At 38.7% G+C, this 17,286-nt stretch overlaps 2 protein-coding genes across 5 annotated transcripts in view; one reads left to right on the top strand and one right to left on the bottom strand.

The window, feature by feature from the left end:
- Positions 1-9,700, top strand: part of PLG (plasminogen) — a 67,413-nt gene extending 57,713 nt beyond the window's left edge. For all 4 annotated transcript variants that reach the window (XM_069070371.1, XM_069070370.1, XM_069070369.1 and 1 more), the window contains 4 exons: positions 513-653; positions 1,538-1,644; positions 7,989-8,134; positions 9,294-9,700. In XM_069070371.1, coding sequence (XP_068926472.1) covers positions 513-653; positions 1,538-1,644; positions 7,989-8,134; positions 9,294-9,455 — 556 coding nt within the window. In that variant the 3' untranslated portion in view covers positions 9,456-9,700. The remainder of the gene's footprint in view (positions 1-512; positions 654-1,537; positions 1,645-7,988; positions 8,135-9,293) is intronic.
- A 3,138-nt stretch (positions 9,701-12,838) lies between these two features.
- SLC22A3 (solute carrier family 22 member 3) overlaps positions 12,839-17,286 on the bottom strand; it is a 132,280-nt gene continuing 127,832 nt past the window's right edge. The window contains exons 10-11 of the mRNA XM_069070367.1: positions 15,321-15,420; positions 12,839-14,358 (exon numbers count right to left, since the gene is read on the bottom strand). Of these exons, the coding sequence (XP_068926468.1) occupies positions 14,298-14,358; positions 15,321-15,420 (161 nt within the window). The 3' untranslated portion in view covers positions 12,839-14,297. The remainder of the gene's footprint in view (positions 14,359-15,320; positions 15,421-17,286) is intronic.

Raw genomic sequence — 17,286 nt, 5'->3', positions numbered from 1 at the left:
AGAGAGAGAGAGAGAGAGAGAGAGAGAGAGAGAGAGAGAGAGAGAGAGAGAGAGAGAGAGAGAGAGAGAGAGAATGGAGAGAATGGAGAGGAGGGGAGAGGAGAAGGGAAGGAAAGAAGAAAAGAGGGAATATAACAAGAAGGGATGTACTTTCCAAACCTGACTGGTTTGGTTAGTATGTTGTTATTATGTATGTCATTTGGTTAGTATGTTATTATTATTATTATGTTGTTGTTAGTATGTTGAAGAAGGCCTTACCTATTCATATAAGGATGTTATGCTTTATTCAGTGGGTACTGGGAAACCACAGGAGAGTCTGAGTAGAGGAATGTGACATGATCCTTGTGGTACAACAGGAAGGCACTGTGTATTAGGGCAATAGGGTGAACTCAGCCTTTTGAATAAAGACAGAATCCAAAGGAGAATGCTAAAAGTTTATTTAGGAAGATCATTTTTGCTCCCAGTATTGTTCTTCAGGAACAACATGCCTTTGGTTGTATTTTTCATTACAGCTCCAGCAGGCCTACCTCATATAGAGTTGTTCTGGGGCTACACAAAGAAGTTCCTCCAGAATCATATTCTCAAGAAATTGGAGTTTCTCAGATGTTTAAAGGACCCTTTGGTGCAGACATTGCTTTGCTGAAACTGAACAGGTATCAAATGATTCACCCATGGCAATGGGTCTGTTTAATCCTACATATTATAAACCAAAAATAGCAGAGAGAGAAGTGAGAGATCGTCATGGTGGGTGCTCTGGGGCAACCAGCTGGGACTAACACAAGAGAGCCAATTGTTAAATTTTCAGTGCGAGCATTTATGCCCTCAGAAATAGCTGCAACTCAGTATTTGATTTATTGTCTTGTTGACTGCCTGGACTTAAGAACATGTTGATTAAAATTAAACTTAAAAATGTGTGTGCATATCTTCATTATTTGAATAGATCCATACAACAACCCTGTGAAGTGTTATTATATCCATTAAACAGATGTGGGAGGATTAAGCGACTTTGCCTAAGTCAACAGCAAGGTTTCTATAGTTCCAGTCAAAAACATTTATTAAATGCCAGGTCCTGTGCTCCGGTGCAAAGAACTGGAGATATAAATATGAAAAAAGAAAGCCAACCCCTGCCCTCTAGGTGTTTACATCCAATGGGGGAAGACAACATATACAAGGAAGCTGAAAAGGGAGGAGGAAGGAGAGAGAAAGAAAGAGGAAAGATGGAAATTTCCAAAGAACTATGGCCAGGTGAGAAATGAAAAGATGGTGGACCTGAGCACTTTCTTTAAAAGGAGGACTCATGTATTTAAGTTTTTTAAAAGACAGCCAGTTTAATAAAAAAAAGTCCTAGGTACCATTATTTAGGAGTAAAAATTATTTCAATAAGCAACTTTGGGGTGGAGAGAGGCCTGAATTGACTTAGGAACTACCATTGCATTTAGAGAGATAGCATATGCATTTATCAGTAGGAAGACTGGAAATAATAGCATTAGAATAAGACAACTGAAGAAATCTTGTTTTTTTTTTTGTCTACTTCCAGACCTGCTGACATCAATGATAAAGTAATCCCAGCATGCTTACCTTCCCAAGATTTTATAGTGCCTGATAGAACACTCTGCCATGTCACTGGCTGGGGGGATACCCAAGGTGAGAGAAATTCTATAGCAATAAGACACAATTGGTCTTTATCCATTTTTTTTTTGGTGAAATGGTTTATATTTTTGTGCCTCCTAATTGAGAAGATGATTATATTTCTGAGCATAAATCTATATTACTGAATAGCATTCATTCACCTCTATGCCTTTGTCTTTAGAATATATAGTTTTCAGAGACACAGAGTCATTCTGTGTGAAAATAAATGAGAATTTACTAAGCCTTTTTTATGTGTCAGTCACTGTGCTAAGCATTGTATATGCCAAGGAAAGCTAAAAGACAGTTCCAGCTCAAGAAACTCATGGTCTAATAGCAGAGACAACATGAAAAGAATTATCTACATACAAGAGATTTACCATTTAAATGGGAAGTAATTTCAGAAGGAAGGCAAGGGAAATGTTTCTTAGATGTGTCCTTATTGAAGCTTCCAAAGGATCGTATAATTTTATGTTTAGAGTTGGAAGGGGCTTTTAGACCAACTAGTACTTTCAGATGAGGAAATAGAGACTCTGAGATTTGAAATGGTTTGCCCAAAGCCACAAAGATAGGAAAGAATAAAGCTGGTATTCAAATGTGTGTCCTGAGTTCAAATGTTAAGGGCTTTCCTAAGTCACCCAACACAGTTTCTATTACTACAGCTGGAGTCAGTCAATAAACATTAAACGCCTACTGTGTGCCAGACACTGTGTTCCAGTGCTAAGTTTTGGAGGTATTAATAAGAAAAAGAAAGCTAGCCCCTGCCCTTTGGGAGCTTATAGTCTAATGGGGGAAAGACAACATATGAAAGAAAGTCAAGAAGGGGAAGGGGGAAAATCAAGTTCCCTGACTCCAAATCTAGTCTTTTCTACTATACCATGTTGACTCCTCAACAGTTTTAATACTGTTTCTTTAACTAAATAGGGTTTTGACATAAGCTCAGAAATTGTCTTTTTTGGTTTGTAGAATCCCTGTTCCTATCTCTAATTTATAAGGTCGTAGGCAGTCAGACAATAAGCATTTATTTAGCATCCATTAGGAGCTAAGCACTGTGCCAAGTGTGAGGGATACAAAAAAAGACAAAATACTGGCCCTCCTCTCAAGCGCTGACAGTCTGAGTTGGACAACACGCAAACAACCATGTACCGACAAAGCCTCCATATAGGATGAGTTGCAAATAATCAACAGAGGGAAGGCACTAAATTAAGGGGAATCTTGAAAGGCTTCTTATAAAAGGTAGGATTTTAGCGATGACTTGAAGGAAGCCAGGAGGAGGAAATGAGAAGGGACAGAGTTCCAAGCATGAATGAAAGCCATGGAAAATATCTGGAGTTAGTTGGGAGATGGAGTGTCTTGTGTGAACTACAGCAAGCAGGCCAGTGTCACTGGATTCAAGAGGATTTGGAGGGGAGTGAGGTAGGAGAAGGCTGGCAAGGTAGGAGGAATCCAGGTTATGAAGGGCTATAAAAGCCAAACAGAGGATTTCATACTTAATCCTGGAGGTAGGAGGGAGCTGCAAGCCTTTATTGAATGGGGTGGTGGTGATGTGGTCAGATCTGAGCAGAAGGAAGATCAGTTTGTTAAGTTGTTTGGAGGATGGACTGGGCAAGAGGGAGCTGAGAGAGAGATTTGTTGTCGTCGTTGTTGTTCAGTTGCGTTTGACCCTTTGTGATCCCCAAATAAACCTATCAGCTGGTTATTATAGTAATTCAGGCTTGAGGTGATAAGGGCCTAGAGCAGGATGGTAGTAGTGTCGGAGGAGAGAAGATGGCACACATGAGAAATGTTATAGAGGTAAAACCAACTAGGCTTGTCAACAGATGGGATACGTGTGGTGAGAGTGAGGAGTCGAGGAAGACACCCAGGTTGTAAGCCTGCGGGACTGGGAGGATTGTGATGTCCTTGATAGTAATAAAGAAGTTAGGGGGCGGCTGGGTGGTGCAGTGAATAGAGCACCAGCGCTGGAGTCAAGAGGACCTGAGTTCAAATGTGACCTCAGACACTAAACATTTATTAGCCGTGTGACCTTGGGCAAGTCACTTAACCCCAATTGCCCTGCCTTACCCTCTCCAGAGAGAGAGAGAGAGAGAGAGAGAGAGAGAGAGAGAGAGAGAGAGAGAGAGAGAGAGAGAGAGAGAGAGAGAGAAGTTAGGAAGAGGGGGAGATGTATTAGGGGAAAGATAACAAGTGCTCAAATCTTAGTGTTGAAAGTGACCTTAGGGACCCCTACTCTCATGCAGGAATTCACTACCACCCTCAGTACCAACTGGCACATAACCCTAACAAATGATCCAGTTTCCATTTAAACTCTTTCCTCATGGAGAATTTACCCCCTAATAGAAATGTCCTGGATTGATAATAACAATGACTAATATTTATATAGCTCTTTAGGGTTTGCAAAACAAAATTGCAAATTTCTCATTTTATTTCACAGGAGGTTGGATGCTACTATCATCCTTGTTTTACAGATGAGGAAATAAGGATAAACAAAGGTTAGAGGCTGTGCCCAGGGTCACACAGATAATAAGTAGCCGAAGTGTGATTTGAACTTGGGTCTTCCTCACTCCAGATCAAGGAGGGTTTGCACTCCTCCAGGTCAGCCAAAGTGTGCTTCTGCATCTTGTTCCTGAAGACCTAAAGCCTTAGTCCATACCTCATCAGAAGGTAGAGAGCTGAGCAAGGATTTTTAATGAGTTTATCAATGGGGCAGAAATACCATTTGGCATGAACTTCTTGTGTACAGGGACTATTTTATTTTTCTTTCCATCCTTAGGGCTTAGCAGAACACCTGACACATAGTAGGTACTTTTTGACTGACTGGCAGGTCTTACTAAACGGAAGAAGTACAGTGACATACTGTAGTTTGAATTTGGACAGGTTCATCACCACGTTGATAGTATGGTGATTGATGCATTTTCGGTCATTATGAGGTAACCAACTAATGGAGGCTATTCTGCAAAGATTCCAGCCTATGAGGGAGCTATGAGCCTATGAAGCACTGAAATGATTTCATATAGCTAATTACTGGCAGATGTAGGAGCTGAACCCAGGTCTTCTGATCTCTAATCCAACCTTTGACACCATGCATCCTCCTTTTGTGATCATTTGTGAAAGACTGATGAAGTCTCCCTTCCCTGACAATGCTTCATAGTCTAGCATTAGACACAGAACTGATTTTTTGGCTTCATCCTAATTATGACCTTAGTTCTTGCCCAGGGATATTCAACTAGACTTGAACTACCTGTGTGACTTTGGGCATTTTGAGGTCACCTCTCTGGGCGTTTCCTTGTTTACTAAGCAAGGGGATTGATCTAGTTGGTTTTCATTTGACTTGTCATGAGAAGAACTCATAAGTAAAACCTGGCTTCTACCAAATCTGCAATTCTGTGGTTAGCAGACCTCTTCTCTCCCTTTCTCTCTATTAAAAAAATCACCACATTCTTCTTTGCAGAACTTCCAAATCCTTTCCCTTTCAGGAAAAGTGAAATGGAGGCTGATACCTGATGGATATATAAGTCTCAAAAACCATTTTGAAATGCTTTCCCTTCCTCTGACAAATAGGCAACTCTCCCTTCTATACTTCTGGCTCTTCTTTCTCCCCACTGGAAGGTCTGCTCTTATGTAGCTGTCATAATAGAGTAGCCTGTTTACCCACTTTCTATAAAATAATAATAATATATAATAATATATAAAATTATAAAAGTACACATTTTAAGGTAGGGTGATATAGTAAAAAAAGATCAACAGGTTTGAAATAAAGAGATCTGAGTTCACGTCCTGGGTCTAACATTTATTAGCTGTGTGATTGAGGGCAAGTCACTTTCGGAAACTCGGTTTCCTCATTGGTAAAATGAGGGCATTAAATGCCAGCACAAGGTTATTATGAGGAAATTGCTTTGTTAACCTTAAAAGTAGCATCTAAACATGAAGAATTATTAATTCCCATGCTTCTTTTTATTATTTAAAAAAGATTCTCCTGCTTTTGAAACTATAAAGTATGTTGAAATTGAGGGACCCTTCCCAGCTTATGCTCATAGATAATCTACTAATTTAATCATTATTAGTTTACTTAATGTTAATTTAATATTGTGGCACTGGGTTTCTTCCCCTCCCCCATCTCCAAATTTACTTCTGCACAGAACACACACCCCACCTCCTCTTTGTCTCTCTTTTGGCCACAAGATGACAGTATCTTCACACAAACAATTTCATCCACTAACAAAATCCTTGAAAGCTAGTTGCTCAGTTAGTCATCAGAATGATGGAAAATACATTACTATACCCTATTAATCCTATTAATAATAATAGTCCCCACATATACAGTACTAGAAGCTTTACAAACCACCCTACCCAAGGGTTGAGTATTAACGCCTTGATTTTATAGATGAGGATATGGAGACAAGTTAAGTGACCTGACCTTAGGATATTCAACTAGTAAATACTTAAGACTAGGTTTGAACTCATGTCTAGTTCCAAGTTCAGTGCTCTGTTTACTTTGTCAGCCACCGTCTCTTGTCGAATAAGCAAGTTTATTTTTTTTAATCAGATTTCAGATTCCATTGGTAGATGGAACTTCCCATATGGAAACTCCCATTTTATAATACAGATTAGCAACCCTTCTGTAATTTATGATCTTAAAGAATCACCTGGGGCTACTGAGAGGTTGAATAATTTATTCAGAATCATACAGTCGATATGAGTCAGAGGTGAGACCAGTTGTTTCCAGTCTTTTTTGTTCAGACCTGAAGAACTGTATCTGATTCTCCTTCCCATGGCTCCCTGCATCCCTGCCCCCCCCTCAATTATTTATTTATTTTTAGTTTACCACATTTGCTTTTATAAGATTTTGAGTTCTAAATTTCCTCCCGACCCCCCACCCTCCACTTTCCTCTCCCCAAAGGCAGCATGCAATCTGATATAGGCTATACATTCAGAATCGCATTAAACATTTCCACATTAGTCATGTTGTTGAAGAAGAATCTGATTCTCCCTTTACACAAATTCCTTAGAGCATGACTAGGTCACTCAGGCAAGGTATTTGTTTGATACTAGGAGGAAGACAGAAAGGTTTTGTTCACACCTCTTCTAATTGATGAATTCACTCAAGAAGTGCTCTAACCAACAAAAGCAACCACTTTTAAGTGGCTGGAATAATCCCTGGAGCCCTACCCTTCCTTACTGTACCAAGTTAAAGTTGGTTGAAGGAACAGAAGATGTTTAGCCTGGAGAAGAGATTCTGAGGGGGCCTAATAGCGGCCTTTAAGGTATATTGTAAAGACGAGGAAATATTAGATTTGTTCTCCTTTGATCCTAGGGCTAGGAGAAAGATTGAAAGTTGCAAAAGAGGTCAATTTAGACTGGATATCGGGGGAAAACTCCCTAATAACTAGAATTCTCCAAAAGTGGAATGGACTAGATATTAGGAGAAGATTCCCCTTCACTTTAAATTTTCAAGCACAAGCTAGCTAACCATTTGTCCCATATATGATCTTTGTTCAATTGTTTTAGTTACATCCAACTCTTCATGACCTCTTTCGGGGTTTTCTTGGCAAAGATACTAGGGAGGTTTGCCATTTCCTTCTCCAGCTTGTTTGATAGATGAGGAAACTGAGGCAAACAGAACTAAGTGACTTGCCCAGGGTCACACAGCTAGTAAGTGTCTAAGGCTAGATTTGAACTCAGGTCTTTCTCACTCCAGGCCTGGCACTTCACCTACTGCCCCATCTGGTTGTGATAGACAGAATTTTTTTTTTCTGGTACAGGTTGGGCTCCCCACTCTCTGAGGCCCTTTCTGAATCTGAAATTGTTACAGGGGTCATATAATCTTGCATAATTTGTATACTCCCTGTTCTCAAAATGAAATAAAATGTAAAACAAGTAGTTTTTACCAAAACTAATGCAGAGTGAGGGCAACCTGAGTTCAAATTGGACCTCAGATACTTACTAGCTTTATAACTTTGGGTAAATTACTTAACCTTTGCCTCAATTTCCTGATCTATTAAATGGGAATAATAATAACACCTACCTCCCAGGAGTGTTTTGAGGGTCAAATGAGATAATAATTGTAACGTGCTTTCTCTCTCACTAATTAACCTCTGGCCTTTTCATGGTTGAGGCAAAAATTCATTGCACTGGAAAGAGAAGATAAGATTATCATGTCTCTGGGTGCTGTGCCTGACACATAGTAAGAGCTATATAAATGTTAGCTATTATTATTATTGTTACTATCAATTTATTCATCTAGTTTGATTAAGCCAGATACAATAACACCTACTTTTTTTTTTCCTGATTTATTAGTCCTGAGATTTCCATGTGAACTCATTTGGGGCTGGATAACCATTTCTTCACTTTTCTTACCCAAGGCACTTCTCCAAGAGGTCTGCTAAAACAAGCCAGCCTCCCGGTGATTGAAAACCAAATATGTAATCGCTTCGAGTATTTAGGTGGGAGAGTAAAATCTACTGAACTTTGTGCTGGTCATTTAGTTGGTGGCGTGGATAGCTGCCAGGTAAGAAAATACTAGTGGATGCCAATCTGAGATGACAATAGGGTTTAAATGCTGTGACATCTTACTCTGGTTCCCATGTTGGGCAGTTCAAAGAGAAACACCCCATAATGTTGTACAGACAAAACAACTGAATGGAATCTGACACTTCTACAGACACACTTTATGAGTAAGGAATGGCCACAGGTAAAGGCGGAGTAGGTAGCCACCAGCAAGATGTGGTTTGAGGAGGGCTCAAAAGTTTTGCTCCAAATAGATGTCCCACTCATGTGATGTTTTTCCTGCAGTCATTATTGTGTTAAACCCAATGATAGAGGCCATTGTCTCCACAAGTGCATGACAAAAAGGTTCCCTGGGAGTAGCTTCTACCTTCCACTGGCAGAGAGGATCAGATTAAGTTGGTTGAACCTCAGACCTGGAAGGAATGAAATTCAGGGAAGTACTCAGGGGTGGGGAACCTGTGGCCTCAAGGCCACATGTGACCCTCTAGTTCCTCAAATGTAACCTTTTGTCTGAATCTGAACTTCACAAAACAAATCCCCTCAGTAAAAGGATTTATTCTGTAAAACTTGGGCTCAGCCAAAGGGCCACACCTGAGGACTTAGAAGGCCATATCTGGCCTCAAGGCCGCAGGTTCCCCACCCATGCTAGGAAGGACATGCCTAGCAGAGATGCACCCCATCTAAGCCAGTAGGAAACAGGAGACTTTGGCAGGCCTGGTGGGGAAGTCTCTTAGGATAAAAGAGACAGGGTACATGCTGAAGACAGACTTTACCAATGTCATGCCTTTGTCTAGGTCTGACCTTGTCTAACAGATGTAAAGAACAAACAAGGAAGTGATGCGTTTTTAGTGATGGTTTCTACAATGTCTTTACTTTAAGCGCAACATCTAAGCTGACAGTTTCAAAGAACATATGAGAAGAGCATCCAGCACCAAACACTGTACTAGGAAGACAGCCCTCTTCCAGGAAGTGACTGACCAAGTGTTTCTTCACTGGAAAAGGGGACATTTTAAAACCACGCAAGACAGATGGAGATTCTAAAAACAAAAATAGGGACAATAATTTCTCATAGAAGAGTGAGTCATTCTACTGAAAGGTGGCACAGTGTCTATGATTCAATCATCACGTGATTAATGATTGCTGCATTTTTCTCCCTACAGGGTGATAGCGGAGGACCTCTGATTTGTTTTGAGAATGACAAATATGTTTTACAAGGTGTCACTTCTTGGGGTCTTGGCTGTGCTCGGCCTAATAGACCTGGTGTTTATGTTCGAGTATCAAAGTATATTTCTTGGATTGAAGAAGTAATGAGAAGAAATTAATTGGATAGAAGAAATTGCGAAGAACTGGCTCTTTATGGTAATCAGCACACATATGATGTACTCAGAAGTAATTTACAGTAATCGAACTAAGACTCTGGGTGTTACCATTGGCTGTGAGTGATACCAACCTGATGGTTATTAGGGATTTTTTTTTGTGTACCAGATTTCCATCTTATTGACTGTCTGATTCTGTATTAATAGAGACTCAGCTGTGACATTTATTAAAAAAATAAATTCTCTACTTCCCTTGGCTTGAGTCAAATTTTTTTTTTATCCTTGAATGCTAGATCAAAAAAAAAAATAAGAATAAAAGCTGATTTTAAATGTCTACTCTTCCTTGTTCATCTGTATAAAAGTCACTTTTCTCTAGCTCACGGTCCGGGCTACTTATTCACCTGGCTATATCAGCCATATAGTATTGAAGTTAACTAACCTAAGTGAGCAAAATCTACTTCTCGGGAGCTGTATAGTGAAGAATGAGGAATCAGACCACAAAAATTATTGCAAAGGGGGATGAGATGTCCCAATTGATCACCTACCCCACTACTCTTGCCAGTGTGGGGCAATTTAGTGGCACAGTGGATGCAGCACTAGGTTGGGACTCAGGAATATCCAAGTTCAAATCCAATCTCAGATACTTACTAGCTTGTGTGACCCTTGGTAAATCACTTAACCCTGTTTGCCTCAGTTTCCTCATCTGTCAAATGAGCCGTAGAGGGAAATGGCAAACCACTCCAGTATCTCTGCCAAGAAAACCCCCCAAAACGGGGTCACGAAGAGGCAGACATGACTGAAATGATGGAACAACTCGCCAAAGAAGGCCTTCTTGACGCGTATTCTTAGTGTCAATAATTCTGGCACTGAGAGATTTTTAAAAAGCAGCAGCATGCATGTGGAGTTATGACAAGAAGCCCTATTCTTAGAAATGATATCTGTCAGTAACTACTTTCCTTTACCCAAGCACAGGGAACACTGAACTTAGTGTTATCTGTCTATAGTGAGGTGAACTGGGCGAGGGAAAATGTAATTCAATATTGAGCTAAGTATCTGAATGTTATCCTGGGTCAGAGCAGAGTCTAGGAAGCCTGCCCAAAACATTAAGAGTAAGAACATGTGAATAGTTACGGTTCTCCATTTATTTTCAAGTAAGATTGTTTGCCCCTTTTAAAAAAATGCTAGGCTTAATATCACTATATTAAGGTGGCTGTAGAAAGTAGAATAAATCCTAAGGTTAAATTTTCAATTTTTGATTAATGTCTCAGGTAATTTGTGTGTGTGTTTTTTTTTGATATTCATCACATTTTCCCCTACCCCAAAGAAACAGGACTCCTTGCTTATTTCTTGCCTCTACCTCCCAACCCTCTAATTCCACCAAAACTGTGTTTTAATATTCTTCTACTTAAAACTATCTTACTAGAAAGTATTACTTCCTTTTTTCCAGCTGGTTAGCAAGCATTAAGGATAGCAAGGTGCTACAGTAGATAGTGTATTGGGCCTGGAGTCAGGAAGATGAGTCTTCTCAAGTCTAAATATGACCTAAGACACTTACTAGCTGTGTGACCCTGTTTGCCTCAGTTTCCTCATCTGTCAAATGAGCTGGAGAAGGAAATAGAAAAACACTCCAGTGTCTTTGCTAAGAAAACCCCAAAGGGGGTCACGAAGAGTCAGACGTGACTAAAATGACTAAAGAACAACAAAGCAAGTGTGAATGTACCAGACAGAATAGTGATGGGGACATCTGAAAGTTTATTCTTTCAGGTTGGGAGTAATCTTTTTTTTGTGCTATATGTATTTCATAGATATCATGGAATATCAAAGTCTTTGAGAGATTAAAGTTTCAGGTTGCTTAAACTTTTAACGGAGAATCACAAGATAAGTGTAAATATATTAAGAAAAAAAATTTATGGGGCAGCTAGGTGGCGCAGTGAATAGAGCACCAGCCCTGGGGTCAGGAGGACCTATGTTCAAATTTAGCCTCAGACACTTAACACAAAAAACTAGCTGTGTGACTTTGGGCAAGTCACTTAACCCCAATTGCCCTGCCTTCCCTCCAAAAAAAAAAAAAGATTTACACAGGAGAAGTGACAGAAAAGGATCTCAGTAAAGGTGTGTGAATAAAAGGGTGATGTGCCAGTCATGTAGAAAGAGGTGGTATTAGCCAAAGGACAGCTCATGTATCCCACTAGTATCCAAACAATATCAATAGATGTAGAGAACGCCAACATTGGGTACATCCCTCCTTGAGGGATTTATGGGCAGGTCATTCAACCTATCTCATTTTCTTTCACTACAAAATTAAAGGCTTGAATTAGGTGATGTTGAAAATCCCATCTCTAGCTGCAAAATTATAATTCTGTAGGTGTTGTGACTCATTTTGTGAAAAGCCTTGGAGCTGTACAATGCTACCACTGGGAAGGAACTTAAGAGATCACTCAGTGTGATCATTGAATTTCCCATGTGTGGGGGCTGACGCTTTGAGAGATTAAGCAACTTGTCCAAAGTCACACAGTTCATTAGTACCAGAAGCATTACAGTTTTTCAAGTGTTATATTTAAACCTCACATACCAAGAAACATCATGTCAGACAGCTACCACTTTGAACTTTATCAAACTCAAAATCAAGCCTCGAGGCTCTGCTTAGTCTTTTGAACAAGAATCTAAAACAAACAGGGGTTGATGGCTTATATTTCTTTAAGCTTTAAGGTTTGTAAATTACTTTCTTGGTATATCTTAACATTTTTGAGATGAGGAGTCTGCGGTTAAAAGGTTGTCCTTTGCCCAAGGTCATACAAGGAGTAAGAGGCAGAACTAGGATCTGGCTACATATCTTCAGGTTTTGGCGGTCCTTCCACTTTGCTAGTCACTTGCTAGGGACAGTGTTAAATTGGCCAATGACTGGAGATGGCCTGCTGGAAAAATCCTGAGAGCTAGAAATATCCCAAAATGAGATGAAAGGTAGAATTGTGAATTGAGCTCATTATTGAAACATCTTAGAAAGTAGGAAGAATCTAGAAGCTGAAAACTAAAAGGTTTTAAGAAAAGGCTTTTATCTTTCCTTATCTCTAGACAAGGACATGTTTATTACTGACCAGAAGCTGAAAGGCAAAACTATTTTGATGTATGGGAAAAACGATCACAGTAATTTGCTTTGTGAATTTTTCCTAAAGGTGAGAAGAGAGGAGAGAATCATTATTAATTTTTTTCTTGCCAATTTAACTTTTTTATTGTTATTGGAGGTAAAATATCTTAAAGATACAGAGGTGATATTAAAAATGTTAAAGTCCTCTTAAAACTAGTGCTCTTAAGGGAAAAAAAGCAACAGCAATACAACTATGAATTAGTGAAGCCATACGATAGCACTTAAAATCCAAAGAAAATTGACATATTTAATAAAATAAACATTTAATATTTAAATCAGTTGTGATGTAAGGATTAAAAGTTCAATTGTGATCAGCACACATATTGTGATCACACATACACATATATTTCTATATATGCATACTCTAATAGAAATTCTAACATTGTCTAGATCTCATGCCCCTTAGTGTCCCTCTATCTCATGTCCCCAGAAAAACAATATTAAAAATACAGAAAGTATAACATACAGAGTAGCATACCAAAAAATCCTGATGACATTCAAGGATATTTCATGATGTCTAAGAGCACTTACAGAATTGGATGCTAATTAGTTTAAGCATGGCTGTACATTCTCTTCATTTTCCATTAAGCATTGGCTCAGCCCTTGGATAAGCAAGAATTGGAAGAAGTGAATAAGAAATCTCTATGCCTTATTAAATATAGATATCACCAAGAAACAAACCTAACAAATACAATCCAAACCACTTCGGCCTTTGAAAATACAGAGAACTGTGAACTCATCAGTAGTGAAATTCATTTTTCCCTCCACAGTTCCTTCTTATTGGACTAAAGATCTGGCTCTAGGTGCTCACTGTAGGAAAAAAAAATAATAAACTTTTTGGATAATCTCAGGGGTAATCTTGAGTGATTCGTAATCTCAAGTAAAATTTCAACCTGTATTGCAAATGGATCTTTGTAATTGGCACAATGCCTAAACCAAGCTAAGATTCATAGAAACTGACAGAAGAGAAAGGGAAAACCAAATTGGTGAATGCTATACCCCAAGTATGAGAAGAGATATTAAAGGCTCAGCACATTATTGTCCGATGTATTTAGGATTCCAATATAATGGTTCCTAACTCTTGGTCTTCTGTGGTCTTTAAAAAAGATTTTTAACATGGCACTTTTATGTTCGGCCAGATTTTGATGAAGTCATCACCCCCATATTTTCCCTTGTTGAATTGAATTGGATTATTGCTGCTCAGGTCGCCAACACCATTCCTAAATTCTGCGCGATTATATTTCCTGAATTGCTGGAGGAATCCTCATCAGAATAGGGCAGGCATGTTTTGTCATTCATCATGAAGCTCTTTTTCCCTTCTTGCATCAGAAGTAAACAAACTCCAATACAAAGACAATTTCTTGGCTCCATGAAAACTGCTCAGGGAAGTGGTTCTTTACTGCTATGGCCACATGTCCCATTCTCCCCCAAAGAAACACATTATGCATTCTCCCAAAAGAAATGCAAAAGGACTCTTTCCAATGTTATACAAAAATACACTGGATATTTTAGAAGTCTATGTATCATACTTGAAATACAATGTATATAGTACAAAGAACTCGTTCATATTAGAATGCAGTTGAAAATGAAACACACATCCTTGCAAGTTGTGTTTTTACTGATTTCAAAGGAATATTTGATAGGAACCAGGTTCCCAGGGTGCAACCTCACACTAAATACCTTCTTTAGTCTTTGGCAAGGACTCAAGTGTGAATGCTTGTTACTTGACTTTTCTTCTTCTTGCCTCTTTTGTAGAGATGTGGGCTAGCAAAACACAGAAGAAAAAAAAAATCCACATTAAAAAATCACTTAATGAATTAGAGGAAAGGAAACATATGTTTCACAGGCATGTTAGTTAATATGGAATTATTTTGGGTCACGGCCACATGCTAATTGACAGTGCAGTGTATTGTCTTTATTTGTTTTCCACTGAGAAAGAGATGGTTTGAAAATGGAGTTGTTTGTGGCTTCAAAAAAAAGTCATTGGGGGTGGTTAGGTGACGCAAGTGAATAGAGCATCAGCCCTGGGGTCAGGAGGACCTAGTTCAAAATGGCCTCAGACACTTAAAACAAAAACTAGCTGTGTGACCTTGGGCAAGTCACTTAACCCCAATTGCCCTCCAAAAAGCAAGGAAAAAAAGTCATTGGATGTGAGACAGCAGTATTGGTAACATGAAAAAGTAATTAGGTGAAAAGATGATTTTAATAATTTGAGGGACAAGTTTTCAGAGTAATCAGGAAGGGAATTGATAAGCTAATGTTCATTGAAGGGAAGGTGACCAGGATTTTGAAAGGGACTAGAGATCATCTCATATACATGGACTGGTTGAAGGACCTTAGGCTATTTAGGCTAGAGAAGTGAAGACCTAGGAGCTTGACATGTGCCTTGATATGGGAAAATATCTGAACTATCCTCCATGGCCATGAAGGCAGAACCAGCAGCAATGGTTAGAAATTGCAAAAAGCCAGAGTTTTCCTCTTACATAGTTCAAAGCAAAACAATGATATGTATCTAGGAAATGATGGTGTTGATTATATTTCTCAATATGATTCATTTACTTACAAAGTAAAAGATGTACCATCAACAGGTGATTTCGCCTGGGTCTTTGTGTTTGTTATTGATGTTATGCAAACTCCAGGAGATCCAGACTTTTAGTTTCCATGAATATTAAGACAGTTCATATGCACAGAAGATATTTATCATGTCAATCATGATGATACAATACCTGGCAAGCTTTTCTACATCCTCCACTGTCTCAGGTAAGGCAATACCCTTTGTTTCAGGTAAGAGCATGACAAGACCTCCACAGACTGATGCAAGAATACCTAGGGAACAGTAATGAAAGGCATTATAGTACCACGATTGGACATGCTTGACTTAATCTTCAGTTCTCAAAAATAGTGAAGTAGCAAAATTTACAATAACTGAAACAACCAAAATTTTTCCATAGGTCTGTTCTCCTTGTAAATTATGAGACTAAAAATAAAAATAAAAGATTGTATTTATACAAGGATATAGAATTCAAAGTATATTACATTCTCTCATGTGATTCACAGAATTATTATTATTATTATTCCCACCTACATGTTTCAGGTACTTTTAAGCACAGCCCATAGTCCTTTGTTGTCCTCATTGACTAAGGCTTTATTCTGTTATTCATGTGGTATCATTATAATAGGATGTAAAATCTCCTACTGATGAATATTTTGTTCTGGAACTGTTGTCTCCTTAACAGGGTATAATATTCTATTGACAAAAGTCACCTTGCCAATACCACATAAAGATGATTGATTCATGGCCAAGCCATATGCCCGGGTTATACCTTTGAACACGTCTAAGAGCCACATTAGAAATAAAGAAACAAAGAGAGAGGGAGCTAGTGCTTAAACACAGGGGCCCACCTGAGAAGGAAGAATTTTGGGGGAATATTCTTTAGGGTATCCTGTTGGGTTAGAACCTGTCCTGTATTTGATGTTTTGTTAGCTTTGGGGCTTTTTTGGTGGAAACAGATGAGTCATTTTCTGATATTTCCAGGGGAAACTATGGGTAGAGTCACAAGTGTCATTTGTATGATGAGATCCAAGATTGAATCTGGTCCAAACCAGATTCCTGTAAATAAATCTATTAGATTGTTGGTTCTGAACAAAAAAATTACATATAGATTAGGAAATTCAGGCTCAGAGAAATTGACTTGACTGAGATCACACCACTAATAAATGGCAGCATCTGTCTGGACTCAAATTTAGGTCTTCTGATATGAAGACCTGATATGAAAATCCAACGTTGTTTCCACAATAATAAGCTGCCTAATTTATCCTGGATTGTTATCAGTAGTATCCTCCTTTTCACCTTAGCTCCAGAATTAACATGGAGCTTTGGTAAGAAAATAAAATGGCTAGAAGGAATCTTTTATGGAATTCTTGACTTGAGTTCAGATGCCCAGATGAACACCTAAGATAATTTTTGTGAAATGATATTTTTATTTTTTTTTAATTTTTTGCTTTTTGGAGGGGGGAGGGCAGGGTAATTGGGGTTAAGTGACTTGCCCAAGCTCACATAGTAAGTGTTAAATGTCTGAGATCAGATTTGAACTCAGGTACTCCTGACTCCAGGGCCAGTGCTCTCTGTTCACTGCTCTACCTAGGCGCCCGAAATGACATTTTTATTAGACAGGAGTTTGACCTGGGATGGAGGAGGGGGAAAAAGGAAAGAAGGGTAGGATTTGGAACTCAAAACTTTTTTTAAAATGTTAAAAAATTGAGGTTGCTAGGCATAGTGAATAGAGCACTGGCCCAGGAGTCAGAAGGACTTGAGTTCAAATATGGCCTCAGACACTTAACAGAAAAACTAGCCATTTGACCTTGGGCAAGTCACTTAATCCAAATTGCCTTCCAAAAAGCAAAATCAAAAAAGTTAAGAAATTGTTTCAACATGTAATTGGGGAAAAATAAAATATTATTTTAAAAAGGTATCAGTTCTGTTCCCCAACACCAGTATTTTACAAGAGTTCCACTTTGGTTTTGCCTCAGAAATCTTTTATAGGTAAGTCATTAAAAAATAAGACAGAATCTTGTAGGAGAACTACATTTATGGGTCAAAATTCTACAGTGTTATATAGCTAACTCCTCAAAAATAGAAAAGTCAAAGGCAAAAGATTAAATGGATCCCACCAATAACAATTTTAAGAGTCA

The sequence above is a fragment of the Petaurus breviceps genome, unplaced genomic scaffold, assembly GCF_028583685.1.
Source record: "Petaurus breviceps papuanus isolate PSGF00001 unplaced genomic scaffold, PetGlider_PUasm1.0 90808, whole genome shotgun sequence".
NCBI lineage: Eukaryota > Metazoa > Chordata > Mammalia > Diprotodontia > Petauridae > Petaurus > Petaurus breviceps.
Note: the sequence above shows the minus strand (reverse complement) of the source record. Positions and strands in the feature narration are given on the sequence as shown.